We start from the raw sequence: 19012 nt of genomic DNA on the forward strand, positions 1-19012 counted from the left end.
CAACTAATTTAACAAAAATCCCTATATTTGGATATAAAGAGAGAGCAGGAAATTTGTTGGATTTGGGAATTAGAGTTCTAGGAAACTCACCAAATTTTTCCTCTTCATCCTGTTCATTTAATAAAGATGTCAGAGTGTTCAGGGCCTCTTGTTCGGCTGGGGTGGTGAAATTAGGATCAGATCTTGGATAAAAAATCTATTTAAAAATCAGGCGCCTAGCAAAAAGATGAAGGTCTTTCACTGTAGAAAAATAGTCATAGTTACAAGTTGGTGAGAAAGACAACCCTTTTCCTAATATGGACAGTTGGTCCCCAGTGAGGACCCTGTCAGATTTATTACCTGCAGTTTATAACCACCATCCTGACGTCGCTTGCTGCCAGGTTGTGTGGTCTCAAACCAAATATTGGGGTATACTATCGCAGGATCCCCAATGGTGTGGGGCTATATCTCCACATCCCTCAATGACCTTCCGGAGGGCAAGAAATCTACGGGACCATTGAGTCCGTAGTGGCTAGGCCTGCACAATATATCGCCAAAGCAATCGCAATAAATCGCCATATCGCAATCGCCAATTGTCCGACCTAAAAATGCTGCAATTGTATTACCATATTTTTCGCAGTGCGTCTTTTAAAGCGATGGTTGACATTTTACGTGGCTGACACGGATGTATCGCCGGCCTCTATGCTGCACAGCGTGGCCGGCGATACATCAGTTACTGTGCGGGGAGGGAGGAGGTGGAGGCAAGTTGTTATTTTAATGAACAAATGTTCTTCTATTTATTCTATTTATCTGTTCTGTGCAGTGCTATTAAGAAAATGTCAAGTTTGGGATTTTGTACTTTTCCAGTAATGCAAATATGTTATTTAATTTATTAAAAGATGTTTTATTTTAATAAAAGACTGTGCATTTCAGTTCTTGAGTTAAGCATAACTACATTTCAGCATTATCAGTAATTTATGTGTGCTTTTGCCTTGAAAATCCAAGTAGACCTCTAGCACAATTCCCTTAAAATATTGCATTGCATATCGTTATCGCAATTTTTAGGGCCCTAATCGCAATCACACAAAATTCCCATATCGTGCAGCCCTAGTAGTGTCTATGTCCGCAGAGAGGTGAACCCGTTTGGGACCAAGGGATCCCCATTGGGGAGTAAGGAATGTGGGAGGTGTGTCGCCTGTCCCAACATGGAAAGGGCGACCCACTTCCATAACTCGAATGGTGATAGGACATATAATATCACACACACCATTAATTGTAATACTATCGGAATGGTGTACTGGGCCGTCTACCCATGTGATCTTATTTATGTAGGCCTGAACTCACGCCCACTAAAAAGAAGATGAAGAGAAGAAAGACCGGAACTCGCAATGAATTTTCAATGCTGTAATTTATTCAGTCACTTATTTAAAGCATAGTGACACGTTTCAGCACACACACGTGCTTTCTTCAGACTATTCTATACGTCCATCAATGCGGCACGTGAGGAGGAGGACATAACACAGCTGAAGACTCTGGCCAGGCGTTTCAAAGACAAGCATGGCTCAGACGGAACTCTACTACGGATCAGAGGAATTGACCGAGTACTCATTTAAAAAAGAGGAGGTAATTTGAAGAAACTGTTGGCTCAGCGTGAGACCAAATGGATCTTTCTCCTCAATACGGTTTCACCAAATGGCCTCAATGAGAATATTAGCTATGCCCCATTTATCTAGATAGAACCTGTGGGGTTGTGATTATTGATTACTTCTGTTCCTTCTGCTCTTTGTACATATTGGCGACCTGCGGCCTGGTCGTCCAAACAGACATGTAGTTGTATGTTTTTAACTGTATACTTTTTACTGTTGTTTATAGTATTTTTAACAGATATGTGCATTTACTACTCAGCACTCATGACCCATTATATATTCCAGATTAGGGGACAATTGTTGGATGATGATGTTGCCATATGGATGAAAGTACTTACCTCTTTTGCCTGGGATGCTAGATCCTTATGATATGATGGGACTTTGATGTCTTCTTTCTTTCTTTAGTTTATGCATATATTTTATCTACTATTGTCGTATTTAATAAACACTTTTTCACAACATGTTGCACTTTCATTGCACTCACACTTTATTTGATTTGGTCACTTATTTTTAGTATATTTATTGTTACGTGATTATTACATAGATAATGCATAACTCTGACATGTGTATTATTTTCTATCATATCCTTACTATATGTGCACTTTATTGGTGTTCAGACATATTGTGGATTTATTTCACACTCGTATTTGCTGCTTTGTGTGTTATTTTAGACCTGATATCTAAGTAAATGATTACACTTATGAGCTGTATATTCAGCATGATTCTTATATATTTATGATATAGTATTATATTATCTGCATTATATGTTGGTTTGGATGTCCTTGATGTCTACTTTTGTATGTATAAACGGTGTCCCTTTGGCTGAGATTTGTTGCATACCTTGGGAGGGGATGACTTGGATGCGATCACGTGACATAGTGGCAACTGCGGCGACTGAGTGATGACGCCATGTGCGGGCTCTCGCGAGATCTGGGTTACCGAGTGAGATATAATATTAGGCGCCTCCTGCCGGCATTGCTGTTGCGCGACCGAGCCTGAGATGAGTCGTCTGGATCACAGTACTATGAGAATGGTTAAGTCCTCAACTGTGACATTGAGACATATTTGAAACATATTTATTACTTTACATTCCCTATATGTCTACTTCATGTTTGCATTATTTTGGGAATGATATTTTATATTTTGGGAATGTTACAAGGCTTAGAAGTTTGGAAGCAAATCTTGAAATTGTTCAGAACTTTTCAAAAACCCAATTTTTAGGGACCAGTTCAGGTCTGAAGTCACTTTGTGAGACTTATATAATAGAAACCACCCAAAAATTACGCCTTTCTAGAAACTACACCCCTCAAGGTATTCAAAACTGATTTTACAAACTTTGTTAACCCTTTAGGTGTTCCACAAAAATTTATGGAAAATACAGATACAATTTCAAAATTTCACTTTTTTGGCATATTTTCCATTTTAATAATTTTTTTCCAGCTACAAAGCTAGGGTTAACAGCCAAACAAGACTCAATATTTATGGCTCTGATTCTGTAGTTCACAGAAACACCCCATATGTGGTCATAAACCACTGTACGGGCACACGGCAGGGCGCAGAAGGAAAAGAATGCCATACGTTTTTGAAAGGCAGATTTTGCTAGACAGTTTTTTTTTTTGACACCATGTCCCATTTGAAGCCCCCCTGAAACTCCATAAAAGTGACTCCATCTAAGAAACGACACCACTCAAGGTATTCGAAACTGATTTTACAAACGTCGTTAACCCTTTAGGCGTTCCACAAGAGTTATTGGCAAATAGAGATGACATTTCAGAATTTCAATTTTTGGGCAAATTTTCCATTTTACAATTTGTTTTCCAGTTACAAAGCAAGGGTTAACAGCCAAACAAAACATAATATTTATGGCCCTGATTCTGTAGTTTACAGAAACACCCCATATGTGGTCGTAAACCACTGTACGGGCACACGGTACGACACAGAAGGAAAGGAATGCCATGCGGTTTTGGAAAGGCAGATTTTGCTATACAGTTTTTTTTTGGACACCATGTCCCATTTGAAGCCCCCCTGATGCACCCCTGGAGTAGAAACTCCAAAAAAAGTGACCCCATTTTAGAAACTACAGGATAGGGTGGAAGTTTTGTTGGTACTAGTTTAGGGTACATATGATTTTTGGTTGCTCTATATTACACTTTTTGTGAGGCAAGGTAACAAGAAATATCTTTTTTGGCACCTTTTTTTTTTGTTATTTACAACATTCATCTGACAGGTCAGATCATGTGGTATTTTTATAGAGCAGGTTGTCACGGACGCGGCGATACCTAATATGTATACAATTTATTTTTATTTATGTAAGTTTTACACAATGATTTCATTTTTGAAACAAAAAAAATATGTTTTAGTGTCTCCATAGTCTGAGAGCCATAGTTTTTTCAGTTTTTGGGCGATTATCTAAAGTAGGGTCTCATTTTTTGTGGGATGAGATGACGGTTTTATTGGCACTATTTTGTGGTGCATATGACTTTTTGATCGCTTGCTATTACACTTTTTGTGACATAAGATGACAAAAAATTGCTTTTTTTACACCGTTTTTATTTTTATTTTTTTACGGTGTTCACCTGAGGGGTTAGGTCATGTGATATTTTTATAGAGCCGGTCGATACGGACGCGGCGATACCTAATATGTATACATTTGTTTTATTTATGTAAGTTTTACACAATGATTTCATTTTTGAAACAAAAAAAATCATGTTTTAGTGTTTCCATAGTCTAAGAGCCATAGTTTTTTCAGTTTTTGGGCGATAATCTTGGGTAGGGTATGATTTTGTTGTTCCAATTATAATGTTTGAATATGGAGGCCAAATAGTGATCTCTTTAATCCTGCCTTTCCTTTATAGCAACACTCTGCCCCAATGGCTGGTGTGATCTGGAGAGCCATCACATGTAACATAGTAACATGGTAACGTAGTTTATATGGCTGAAAAAAGACATCTGTCCATCCAGTTCAGCCTGTTATCCTGCAAGTTGATCCAGAGGAAGGCAAAAAATAACTGTGAGGTAGAAGCCAATTTTCCTCACTTTAGGAGAAAATTCCTTCCTGACTCAAAATAACTCCCTGGATCAACGACCCATCTCTAGTAGCTATAGCCTGTAATATTACCGTAATACACTACAGAAATACATCCAGGCCCCACTTGATCTCTTTTAGTGAACTCACCATCACCACCTTCTCAGGCAGAGAGTTCCATAGTCTCACTGCTCTTACCGTAAAGAATCCTCTTCTATCTTTGTGTACAAACCTTTCCTCCAGATGCAGAGGATGTCCCCTTGTCACAGTTCTGGGGATAAATAAATGATGAGAGAGCTCTCTGTACTGACCCCTGATATATTTATACATAGTTATTAGATCTCCCCTCAGTCGTCTTTTCTTAAAGTGAATAACCCTAAGGGTCCATTCACACGTCCGCGGTGTGTTGCGGACCCCAAAATTGCGGATCCGCAACACACCCGGCCGGCACCCCCTATAGAAATGCCTATTTTTGTCCGCAGCCTTCAGTTTTTTATCACGCGTGTGAAAAACACATCAAAACGCATTGCACCTGGGGGCGGAGCCTGACCATAGAGCGAGATGGAGGTCTGAGAAAGAGCTCCTGTTCCACAGACCCGCATTTTCATTACTGAAGACGCCTAAACTCCAGCTAGTATGGTCAAGATCAGGAGGGACAGACCCAGGGACCACCCTACGACCCACAAACACAAGAAGGGACAAGGGGAGATGGACAGATTAGTCAGTAAGAAGCTGGCGCTTTCTCCGGTGTGAATGGGCAAGATAGCGCCGCGTTCAACCGCACCTGACTTAGAGGAGGAAGAGAGAGAGGATGACGATGCGTGCAGCACGCTGGACTACAGGGATGAACCGCAAGTAGAAAATAACGATATTCTAACTGTCATTTCTAAAAGACTCCCTCTCCCAAGCACTCGACCCCCTGCTGCAGGAACTCAGAGACACGCGGCATGACATAAGGGCACTGGGACATAGAGTGGAATCATTGGAATCCAAACAGACCCTCTTCACTAATCACAACACCGCTGTATCACACTGCCTGAAATCCCGAATAGACTCCCTCAACAACGCGCTACTTCTGGTCGACGACCAAAAAAACAGGAGCCGGAGAAATAATATCAGACTAAAAGGCCTGCAAAAATCCATCGACTACAGGGCCCTGTGCACCACAGCTCAGCACATTTTTCAGACTTCCTTGGAGAGGAGAAAGCCCAACCTGTCTCCATTGAGAGGATACACAGATCTCTGCGCCCAACTCCAGGCAAGGACGAACCGCCACAAGATGTGGTTTGCGGGCTGCTCAGTTTTCAAGACACCTCAGCTATACTTCAGGCAGCAAAGTGGAGGAAGGCCTTGGCATACGAAAGTGCGTTCATTCAAATATTTTAAGACATAGCGCCCATAGCGCCCACATTGTTGAAACGCCTTATCCTAAAACCTTCACAGATTACTTGAGGAATCATAATATCCTATACCGATGGCTTTACCCCTTCAGTGTCACGTTCAGCAAAGATGGAAAACTCTGTACGGTCCACAAACCATCAGATCTAACAGCAGCCTGGTCACAACTGGAAATTAACCCCATTTGCATCCTATCATGGCTGCCGCTGGACGACACCGCAACACAACTACCTCCACTGCCCAGATAAGAAACACGGGGAATATCCTTCACTACAGCAGAAATAGATCAGATCCACCTGAGATCCCATGGCTTCTCACAATGCACTAGAATTCAAGAGCATTCATATAAGACAATGACCAGGTGGTACGATGACCCCAGTAAACTCCACCACATGGGATTAGGGACAATGACAAATGCTGGCGCTGCCTAGTAGAAAAGGACTCATTGAGCCACATATTTTGGTCATGTCCACTGATCAAAGGCTATTGGCCCCAGGTGGAAAATAGAATAAACCTGATATGTAATACTTCTAGAAAACTCTCACCTATCTCGGTATTATTGTGGCTTCCCTATGGCAATTGGTCTCCCAGGACATCTGACCTTCCTACACTGCTGGCAGCTAGATCTTAATTCTTCTTCACTGGCTTAACCCAAACCCCCCTGATATCGCCCAATGACAGACAAAGGTTGATCAAATATATCTCATGAAGGAGTTGGCTGGTTGGGCCAACAGATCCCATTTGAAATTTGGTAGACTGTGGGCTCCTTGAAGGCCTATAGAACCAAAAACCTATGCACATAACAGTCGCCTCCAAACTCATTAATACTCTCAATGAAGTGTTCAACAGATCGATAGACCGAAACTACTGTTTCGCTTGGGAAAGGTGTGACATCTGGAGAATCACAATATCTCTCCAGGAAGCCAAAATAACGCTCATCAAATTCATACCCAATAATTATCTCTCTCTCCCAAAAAGAAATGCCTGGCAAAAGAGTATACAACTCACACACAATCGCTGTGGAATCCCGGAAGTAACCACTAAACACAGACCTCAACATATCAGCCTATCTCCAAGGTTTCAGACTGAAACATGCTAATGGCTGATGTCAAACTATAGTTATTTGCTCCTGTTTACACCCGATGTACCCCCTCAACCTTTTCCCCCTTATTCCCTCCCTACCTCCCCCCCATCCATCTACCCCACCCTTCCCCCCCTTCATCTCCCTCAATGTCCTTAGCCCTACCTCTCACAAGCAATTGTTCATAAATTACGATAGTTCAAGGGACCTGCTTGTTGTTCGGATCCTAACTGTCACATCTTTACCTATGTAATATGGCTTTTCCGAATATCCTGTTTCCCATTTATACAAAATGTTAATAAAAAGATATTTGATTTTAAAAAAAAAAACCACATTGCACCCGTGTGGAAAAAAACTGAACTGAACGCAGGTTTTATACCACATGTGACCATACCCTCAGGCTAGGAAAACATCGCCAAGAAGCAGTGACCGATCTATCCATGGCCTGTCAGGGTTTTCATATCTCAGTCCCATTCACATTAAATATGACCTCTCCCGACATGTCTGTTTTAGTGCATACTTGTGTTCCCCGTGTAATAACAGTTCTGTACAATAATTCTTATAACTTTGTGTTGTGCCAGCCCTCTGTTATTCCTGCTAGAGGTTTATGAATAAAGGGAGCAGCAAGTATGGGCAGCACGGAGGCTCAGTGGTTAGCACTGGTGACTTGCATTACTGGAATCCTAGGTTTAAATCCAACCAAGGACAACATCTGCATGGAATTTGTATGTTCTCCCCTTGTTTGTGTGGGTTTCCTCTGGTATTCTGGTTTCCTTCCACACGCCAAAGACATACTGATAGGATACTTTGATTGTCAGCTCCTTTGGGGACAGCAAGGGATGATAAGGTCGGGGAAGTGCTGCAGGATATGTCAGCGCTATATAAGGCAGTAAAATAAATAATCAGAGTTGTGCCTGGAATGTGTACAACTCCTAAAGGCTGAACGCAATACCTACTGCAGAAGGTGAAGTTGTTGTCTCCCTCACACTGGATTATTATACTTGCCTAAAAGCAACCTTTGTTTATGCATTATATTATCCTTTTTAATAAGGATTAGTATTTTATTAGATGGAAAATGATATACTATAAAAATTCACAATACTAGCATCAAGAGGTTGGTGTATTCCTGCAGATTTTTGCATTTCTTGTAGTATTAAATGTAGACAAGTATAGTATGTATGAACTAACATCTTAGTTTTTTTTGCGACTGTATTTTATTTATCATAAGTTCGTTTCTGCTAGACTAGTTGCAGATTGTATTTCTCTTCCAGTTTTCAATATAACCACCATTTGGAACAAAGTTGCATGAAGGTGGTTGTATGTATTAATTGTGTGTATTTATGTATATGCATTACTTTTTATGTACGCTTGTTGATGTTTATACATTGCCATTTTTTGTATAGAAATCTTTATTTTTATTTTACTGTATAAATGGCCCGATAAAGGAACTAGTTAGCATTAGTACTGGGTGCACTAGTATTGGATGCAGCTTATTTTAATTTTCTTCCAGTTTTTGATGTAACCATTATTTGCTGCAAAGTTGCATGAAGGGGGTTGTGTGTATTAATTTGGTTATATTTTTGTACGCAATATGCTGTGGGCTCTCTGAAAATTTTGCTTTTGGTAACATGGCAGTTGTTGATGACTGCCAAATATTGCATGGCCTCTGTTTCAGTGGTTTTAAGCTTGTTTATATACTGTATATACATTTTTGTGTAAGCTTGTTGATGTATACACATTGCTTTTTGAGTATATAAATCTTTAATGTCTGCTGTAATTGTATTATGGTCTGATGAAGGCAGTAGTTACAACTCTGTGAGTTAAGTTTGGGTGCAACAAGAGCAATGGTGATGCGCTTATTGCACCAAAGGCCTTATTTAAATTTAAAGAAAATGTATCATAACTAGGGAACAAAGCCTTTGATCACCAACAAAAAAATAAAACTGTGTTTTAACCCCTTCTACCAGTTTTCGCCTTTCTGCCCAGGCCATTTTTTGCAAATCTGAAATGTTTCACTTTAATTGGTAATAGCTTGAGAACACTTTTATTTATCCAAGCCATTCTAAGATAGTTTTCTCGTGACACATTGTACTTCATGATAGTCATAAATTTGAGTCAATATATTTCACCTTTATTTATGAAAAAATCCCAAATTTAGCCAAAATTTTTTAAAATCTGCAATTTTCTAAATTTCTATTTCTCTGCTTTTAAAACAGAAAGTGATACCTCATAAACTATTTATTACTTAACATTCCCCATATGTCTACTTTATGTTGGCATCATTTTGTAAATGTCTTTCTTTTTTTGGGACATTACAAGGCTTAGAAGTTTAGAAGCAAATTTTGAAATTTTTCAGAAAATTTCCAAAACTCACTTTTTACGGACCAGTTCAGGTCTGAAGTCACTTTGTGAGGCTTACATAATAGAAACCACCCATAAATGGCCCCATTCTAGAAACTACACCCCTCAAGGTATTCCAAACTGATTTTTACAAACTTTGTTAACCCTTTAGGTGTTCCAAAGGAATTAAAGGAAAATGGAGAATACATTTCAAAATTTCACTTTTTTGGCAGATTTTCCATATTAATCCATTTTTTCCAAGACCAAAGCAAGCGTTAACAGCCAAACAAAACTCTATATTTAATGCCCTGATTGTGTAGTTTACAGAAACACCCCATATGTGATCATAAACTGCTGTATGGGCACACGGCAGGACGCATAAGGAAAGGAATACCATATGGTTTTTGGATTTCACTGGGATTATTTTAAGTTGCCATGTCACATTTGAAGACCCCCTGATACACCCCTAGAGTAGAAACTCCCCAAAATTACCCCATTTTGGAAACTACGGGATAAGGTGCCAGTTTTGTTGGTACTATTTTAGGGTACATATGATTTTTTGTTGCTCTATATTACACTTTTTTTTTTACAATGTTCATCTGACAGGTTAGATCATGTGGTATTTTTATAGAGCAGGCTGTTACAGACGCGATAATACCAAATATGTATTTGGGTTGATTGTTTCAGTTTTACATAATAAAGCTTTTTTTATTTTTTAGTGTCTCCATATTCTGAAAGCCCTGTTTATTTTTTATTTTTTGGCCAATTGTCTTAGGTAGGGTCTCATTTTGTGGGGGATGAGATGACGGCTTGATTGGTACAATTTTGGGGTGTGTATGACTTTTTTTATCGCTTGGTATTACACTTTTTGTGATGTAAAGTGACACGGTTTTTATTTTTTTACGGTGTTCAGCTGAGGGGTTAGGTCATGTGGTATTTTTATAGAGCAGGTTGTTACGGACGCGACAAAACCTAATACGTCTACTTTTTTTTTACATTTAACACAATGGGGGAGAATTTTTTAAACAAAAAATAATAATAATCATGTTTTGGTGTCGCCATAGTCAGAGAGCCATAGTTTTTTTTTGGGTGATTGTCTTAGGTAGGGGGTCATTTTTTGTTGGGTGAGATGACAGTTTGATTGGTAATATTTAAGGGTGCACACTACTTTTTGATCACTTGGTATTACACTTTTTGTGGTGAAAGGTAACAACAAATTGCTATTTATTTTTAGCACAGTTTTTATTATAATTTTTTTTTACGGTGTTGACCAGATGGGGTGGATCTTGTGATATTTTTATAGAGCAGGTTGTTACGCATGCGGTGATATCTAATATGTCTTTTTTTTCTAGTTTTTACAATTTCATATGTCTCTTTTTATGGGAAAGGGGCTTTTTATTTATTTTTTGAAACTTTATATTTTTTTATTCTTGTCCCACTATGGGACTTCAAAATTACAGGGTCTGATCCCAGTTTCAATGCAGCATTATACATCTGCACAGGAAGGACCGCAGGACGAGAATGCTCGTGCTGGGGTGCAAAGTACCGGCCATTTAGAACGAGCATTCTCGTCCTGGGTCTTTAAGTTGTTAAAACAACTGAGAAAAAAAAGCTTATTCCTCATTATAGCATTTATTTCCATATACTGTACACAAAGGCACTGGGGGCACTGCACATCCAATTCCAAATTAAAACATGAACAAAATATCACATTTTAGGCTACATTCACACGTCAGTATTTTTCTATATCCCGAATTTCGGTCCGTTTTTTGCGGATCCGTTGTTCCTGAAAATGTTTCCGTATGTCATCTGTATGTCATCCGTTTTTTTGCGGATCCGCAAAAAACGGAAACATGTATACATTTCACAAAGCAAATAAAGTTGTTTGGATTTCTTTGAAAAAAAATTGAAAAAAAAAAGTGAATAAGTGATTTCTGTGGGCAGGATTTAATTTCCGGGAACGGATTCCGCATAAAACGGATGACATACGTAATGACATACGAATGTCATCCGTTATTTGCGGAACCATTGACTTTGTACTGTACCAGGATCCGATTTTTGCGGAAAAGAATAGGACAAGTTTTATATTTAATCGGACATACGGAACGGAACAACGGAAATGGACAGCACACATTGTGTTGTCCGATTTTTTCCAGGACCGATTGAAAATGAATGGGTCCAGAACTGGTCCTGATCTGTTCCGCAAAAAACGGAACAGATCAGGAAAGAAACAACGGAAGTGTGAATGGACCCTTAAACTGAAAATAAAGAAAAAGGAATAATAGGCAGTTCAAAAAATAGCAGTGTTTGCATTTTCAGTTACAAACTCACATTATTATTTTTTTGCCTTCTTCTGGATCAACTTGCAGGATAATTGACCGAACTGGATGGACAGATGTATTTTTTCAGCCTTATAAATTATGTTACTATGTTTATTACTAAACTGGAATATTTCCACTATAAACTGAAATTTGTTTACAGATTTAGCTTTTCTTTAATCACTAAACTAAAATTTAGTTGTACAGTGCCTTGCAAAAGTATTCACCCCCTTAACATGGATTGTTTGAGGATTTGCATCATTTAATTTACAGAACATGCCCACATCTTTGAAGATGTTTTTTTTATTTTATTTTTATTGCGAAGCAAACAACAAATAGGACAAGATAACAGAAAAAGTCAATGTGCATAACTATTCACCTCCCTAAAGTCAGTACTTTGTAGAGCCACCTTTTGCAGCAATCACAGCTCCAAGTCGCTTTGGATAAGTCTCTATAAGCTTGCCACATCTTACCACTTTGATTGTTGTCCATTCCTCCTTGCAAAACTACTCCTCCAGCTCCTTCAAGCTGGATGATTTGCGCTTGTGAACAGCAATCTTTAAGTCTGACAACAGATTTTCTATTGGATAGAGATCTGGGCTTTGACTAGGCCATTCCAACACATTTACATGTTTCCCCTTAAACCACTCAAGTGTTCCGTTAGAAGTGTGTTTGGGGTCATTGTCCTGCTAGAAGGTGAACCTCCATCCTAGCCTCAAATCACGCACAGAGTGGTACAGGTTTTGCTCAAGATTATCCCTGTATTTAGCAACACCCATCTTTCCCTCAACTCTGACCACTTTCCCAGTCCCAGCTGCTAAAAAACATCCCCACAGCATGATGCTGCCACCACCATGTTTCACTGTGGGGATTGCGTTCTTTGAGTGATGTGATGTATCTGGTTTGCGCCAGACATAGCGTCCTCTTTGATGTCTGAAAAGTTCAATTTTAGTGTCATCAGACCAGAGCACCTTCCTCCAAACATTTTGGGAGTCTCCCACATGCCTTTTCGCAAACTCACAACGTGCCTTTTTGTTTTTTTGCTAAAAGTAATGGCTTTCTTCTGGCTACTCTGCCATAAAGCCCAACTTTATGGAGGGTACGGCTTATTGTAATCCTATGTACAGATACTCCAGTCTCTGCTGTGGAACTTTGTAGCTCCTCCAGGGTTACCATAGGTACCATTTGCCATCATCTGCCATCAGACATGTCCCCCAGAGCCAGTGCCATCAACCCCAAGCTCCATGGCATTTGCCATCATCTGTCATCAGACATGTCCCCCACAGCCAGTGCCATCAGCCCCAAGCCCCATGGCATTTGCCATCATCTTAGATTGCACATAGGTGGACATCATTTCACTAATTATGTGACTTCTGAAGGTAATTGGTTGCACCCAAGCTTTCTATGGGCTTCCTCACAAAGCAGATGCCAATTTTCTGTTTTCTATTTCTAAACAATAGTTTTATTTATATATTTTTCTAATTTCATCTCACCAACTTAGACTATTGTGTTCTGATCTATCACATAAAATTCAGAATAACAAAACATTGAACTTAAGGCTGTAATGTAACAAAATACGAAAAAAGTCAAGGTGTGTGAATAATTTTGCATGGCACTGTATAACCTTTATTTCTGATAACTGCTTTACATCTGTGTGACATGGAGGCAACTAACATCTGACATCTGCAAACAGCTATTACTTGCACCTCCATGTTTTACAGTCTTCACATTGTACTTTTGCTTGAACTCAGTGTTTGAGTCATGAACTGTCTGCAACCTTTAGACCCAATAAGAACAATCTTGCCGTCATCTTGTCCATAGAATTTTGCGCTACTTCTCTTTAGGCTAGCCAGTATGTTATTTGGCAAACTGTAACCTTTTCAACGCGTCTTTTTCTCAGAAATGGTAATTTACGAGGGTTTCTTGCAAATAGTTTGTCTTCACGTAGGCGTCTTCTAATTGTTGCAGTACTCACAGATGACTAAGAAAACAAAAGATATTTTGTGTGGTCTTCCAAGCGGCACAATCAGCAGCAGTTCCAAACAACAGGAGTAGGTCTCTTTTTTAACCAAAATAAACTGCAATTCAGGGTCCGCGCTTTAACTTCATCAGTAAGGAACAGTTCACACACAGCAACACTTCCACAAGACAATTTTATCTCGATTCAAAACAATTCCAGCTCCTTGGTCTCAATATCCACCAGCAATCACAGCTCTTTTATCCTTTAAAAGGAACACGGCATAGTGCAATACCCACGGGTTTTTGAAACACTACATATTTTATTTTACTTACAAGATCGACACTTGTTCACATCATACATACAATCAATTTGCCCGACCCGGGTTTCGCTGTCCACTTCTTCTGGGAGGTTCCTCTCCAATTGACAACTGAAAAAACTCTAGTCTCTGGTCACACGTGGTAAGTCTCTGTGTTATTTCCATTAGATCAACTTCCAAAATATTTTTTTAAATACTATGTATATGGCCAAAGAAATAGGCACTGTGATGCATGTCTGAGCACCATCCTGTTCCTTACTGATGTAGTTTGGGTTTTGTTTTCCGTTTTAAAGCATTGTGGATGTCTTTAGCTGAGCAGCTAATTATTTTCAGCATTTCTTTACATGTTTTCCCCTTTCCAATCAACTTCTTGATCAACGTTCGGTACAGTGTCTGGAAAGACCTATTTTACTCACTTAGCAACCGTTAAAACCAGCAGGTGCAACATTTGCTGCCCTCCTTCTTTAAATAAGAGCCATAATTGACACCCGTTTCTTCACAGAATGAATCACCTCACTAATTGAACTCCACACTGCTATTAATTTTAACACTGCTATTAATTTTAACACCCCCTATCATTAAATGAGTCAATTGCACCCAATTAGCAGCGTGCGTGTCATGACTGTTCAGTCTGTTGGTTGCCCATTACTCAACTACACCTAGTCATAATTTATTTACCCCATATTGTATTATCTTTTCTGCCAAAAACAGTAATTAAACACATTAGTGAAGATAGACTGCTATTGTTTTCCACATAACTGTATATATTTAAGGAAAAACTGAAAATTAAGAAAAAATGTACCATATATTTTTCCTTTCTTATATTTATTTAACTATTAAAAGATGTCAACACAAAACATTTCTAAACGTTTGCATAGTTTACACAGACAAAGTCTGCTATTCTAAAACTAATAAATATATATATATCATTTTTATTTATTTTTTACAAAACAAAGGGGGCGGGGAATGTGTGTCCATGTGTGTATGTAATCTGCTTGTGCACGAAACATCATCAGAGCAGGGAGAGAAGTTGACATCACAGGTCATGTGACCCTCAGTAAAATCTGAGAAAGCAGCAACTGCAGATAAAGTGCATGATAAAGCCTTTACATTTGATAAGTTAGAAACATACAATGGACCCCAATTTTTTTTTAGGACAACCCCTTTATTTAAAAAAATAAAATGTAAACAAAAATTTCAAGAGTGAATTAACCCCTTCCTGCCACAGTCAGAGCCATCCACTGCCGGCATTTACACTGCTATAGATCTTTGGCGCACCCTCACTGTGACTGCAGCTCCACAGGCCCTGGTAGATTGCAATGTTAACCCGAGTCTTTTATTCAGTTAAGAGCCTGCAAAACAGACAAGGTTAGGACATGTTCTATTTCTTTCTTCTTTTTTTTTTTGTAGGACATATAATTGTGAAAAGCACACAGTGTGACGTCCACATTTTTTGCAGCCCTATTGAAATGGATCTGCACAAAATGTAGATCAGAACAAAATATGGTTGTGTGCATGTGGCCTTACCTACCGCTATTACTAGTGTTTCATACTACAAAATACAATAGTGTTTTTCAGCCATTTTTCTATCTTCTACAGGCTCTGTTGGTTGAGTTTTATAAAGGAGGACCTGACCAGATTACATTACAGGATCCATGGAATGAAGATAATACTTTCTTGGACAAAATAAAGGTATAAAACTGCCAAATCCCTTTGGTCTCTTTCACACAAACACATAGCATCCGGACTAAATCCTGACCCATTCATTTTTACGCATCGTTTTTCACACATCATTTGTGCGTTCAGGAAAAATCGCAGTATGTTCTATATTCTGCTTTTCTAATGCAGCTATGGTTCCATAGAAGTGAATGGGGCTTCCGTGTAAAAACGGAATGCATCTAGATGCAATGTGTTTTTCATGGATTGCTGCTAGGAGATATACAGATTGTTATTCTTCAGTTTTTCTTCCATGCGTGTGAAAAACACATCAAAAACCGATTGCACCCTCATGGAAAAGTAATCTCAGAAAAAACTGACTGGACTTGCATGCGAAACCATCAGTTATTTCCTGAACGAGAGAATCCGCAACGCTTGTATGAAAGAGGCCTTATGTCCACTTTATAGTACACACATCATTTAATTCATTTGCACCATCTTAAATACTAACTACTAACACATTTAAAATTCTGCACATACATGCTGTCACCTGAATTCAATTCTTAGTCACATTTAAAATGAGTTGAGGATCAGTACATTTTGTTATCTTTTTTTTATTTTTTTATCTTTGGTTCAGCTGTATAAGTGGTAGTTTTTGTGGGACAAGTATAATGTCACTATTTAATATTTCATATAATGTAGTGGAAAGCAGGAAAAAAATTCTGAATAGGGTGCAATTGGGTAAAAAAAACTATGTGCCATTGTCTTATTCATTCCATTTTTATTTTCATTTGAGGTAAAAATGACATGTTTACTACATTCTGTGGGTCAGTACAATTAGTGCAATACCACAGTTTTATAGTTTTTTTTCCTTGACCACGGCATCTGTAAGGTAAGATGTATGCGATCAGCAAGCGGGCGCCATGTTTAGGGATCGGACTCATGACGTACAGCTACGTCATGGGTCCTTAAGGGGTGACATATACGATAATACAAACAAATCACATTCAGAATATTAAAACGTTAATAATCACCACTAGCCTAAATGTGCAATATACAATATGGGGTGGCATTCCAGTCGCCATGTCGTAGCACATGGACGACACCCCAGGGTGTACAAGAAATAGGTCAAATCCTTTTTGATCATTTGTTTTAATTACCAAATATTTCGAACTATAAGCTGCACCTGGGTTTTAGACAACAGAAAATAGTAGACATTGCCTACATCTAGAGAAAAGTAGGTTACTACACAAACACAGAAGATATAAGAGCAGTGCAAATATGGAACTCTTTGCCATAGGAGTTGGGAAGGTGAACTCACTAAAAGAATTCAAGAGGGGGCTGAATGCATTTCTTGAAAGTAACAATATAACAAGTTACAAGATACAAAAAATCTAGACATAGGTAATTGATCCAGGATTTATTCTGATTGCCAGATCTGGATCAACTTTGGAGCATAATAGGCTGAAGTACAATCGTGGCCAAAAGTTTTGAGAATTACATAAATATTGGAAATTAGAAAAGTTGCTGCTTAAGTTTTTATAATAGCAATTTGCATATACGCCAGAATGTTATGAAGAGTGATCAGATGAATTGCATAGTCCTTCTTTGCCATGAAAATTAACTTAATCCCCCAAAAAAACTTCCCACTGCATTTTATTGCTGTCCTGCTGAGATCATTTCAGTAATCGTCTTGTTAACTCAGGTGAGAATGTTGACGAGCACAAGGCTGGAGATCATTATGTCAGGCTGATTTGGTTAAAATGTCAGACTTGACCTGTTAAAAGGAGGGTGATGCTTGAAATCATTTTTCTTCCATTGTTAACCATGGTGACCTGCAAAGAAACACGTGCAGCCATCATTGCGTTGCATAAAAATGGCTTCACAGGCAAGGATATTGTGGCTACTAAGATTGCACCTCAATCAACAATTTATAGGATCATCAAGAACTTCAAGGAAAGAGGTTCAATTCTTGTTAAGAACGCATCAGGGCGTCCAAGAAAGTCCAGCAAGCGCCAGGATCGTCTCCTAAAGAGGATTCAGCTGCGGGATCGGAGTGCCACCAGTGCAGAGCTTGCTCAGGAATGGCAGCAGGCAGGTGTGAGCGCATCTGCACGCATAGTGAGGCGAAGACTTTTGGAAGATGGCCTGGAGTCAAGAAGGGCAGCAAAAAAGCCACTTCTCTAAAAAAAAATAAAAAAAAAACACATCAGGGACAGATTGATCTTCTGCAGAAAATATGGTGAATGGATTGCTGAGGACTGGGGCAAAGTCATATTCTTCGACGAAGCCGATTCTCTGATTGTTTGGGGAATCAAGGCTTGTCCGGAGAAGAAAAGGTGAGCGCTACCATCAGTCCTGTGTCATGCCAACAGTAAAGCATCCTGAGACCATTCATGTGTGATGTTGCTTCTCATCCAAGGGAGTGGGCTCACTCACAATTTTGCCCAAAAACACAGCCATGAATAAAGAATGGTACTAAAACACCCTCCAACAGCAACTTCTTCCAACAATCCAACAACAGTTTGGTGAAGAACAATGGATTTTCCAGCACGATGGAGCACCGTGCCCATAAGGCAAAAGTGATAATTAAGTGGCTCGGGGACCAAAACATTGACATTTTGGGTCCATGGCCTGGAAACTCCCCAGATTTTAATCCCATTGAGAACTTGTGGTCAATCCTCAAGAAGCGGGTGGACAAACAAAAACCCACTAATTCTGACAAACTCCAAGAAGTGATTATGAAAGAATGGGTTGCTATCAGTCAGGAATTGGCCCAGAAGTTGATTGAGAGCATGCCCAGTCGAATTGCAGAGGTCCTGAAAAAGAAGGGCCAACACTACAAATACTGACTCTTTGAAAACGTATGAAGTGCGTGTAATTATATTTCACTACATCACAGAAACAACTGAAACAAAGATCTAAAAGCAGTTTAGCAGCAAACTTTGTGAAAACTAATATTTGTGTCATTCTCAAAACTTTTGGCCACGACTATAGATGATGCATGTTTTCTCTTGGCCTTACCAAACATGTTACCACTGGTATTACAAAAACACTTTGTTATGGGTGTCAAACCACTGTGTTAAAGTCCTCTGGTATTCTCCCTTTAACCCCTGTACAGGGATCTGGACTACGCTGCAGGGGAACCACCAGGCCGCTGCCACCCGGAATAGTCTCTATGTAGTTAACAGTTTAACCTATGGAGAGAAACCAGTTCCGGACACCAAGGGGTCAGCGAACAGCCACAGTCAGGGTACAGGCTGAGGTCAGGGCAGGCAAAGTACAAGCTTAAC

At 39.2% G+C, this 19012-nt stretch overlaps 1 protein-coding gene across 1 annotated transcript in view; it reads left to right on the forward strand.

The window, feature by feature from the left end:
- Positions 1 to 19012, forward strand: part of MPND (MPN domain containing) — a 282277-nt gene that overhangs the window by 236334 nt on the left and 26931 nt on the right. Inside the window, exon 12 of the mRNA XM_044306702.1 lies at positions 15663 to 15755. Coding sequence (XP_044162637.1) covers positions 15663 to 15755 — 93 coding nt within the window. The remainder of the gene's footprint in view (positions 1 to 15662; positions 15756 to 19012) is intronic.

This window comes from Bufo gargarizans, chromosome 1 (genome assembly GCF_014858855.1).
Source record: "Bufo gargarizans isolate SCDJY-AF-19 chromosome 1, ASM1485885v1, whole genome shotgun sequence".
In the NCBI taxonomy this organism is placed as follows: domain Eukaryota; kingdom Metazoa; phylum Chordata; class Amphibia; order Anura; family Bufonidae; genus Bufo; species Bufo gargarizans.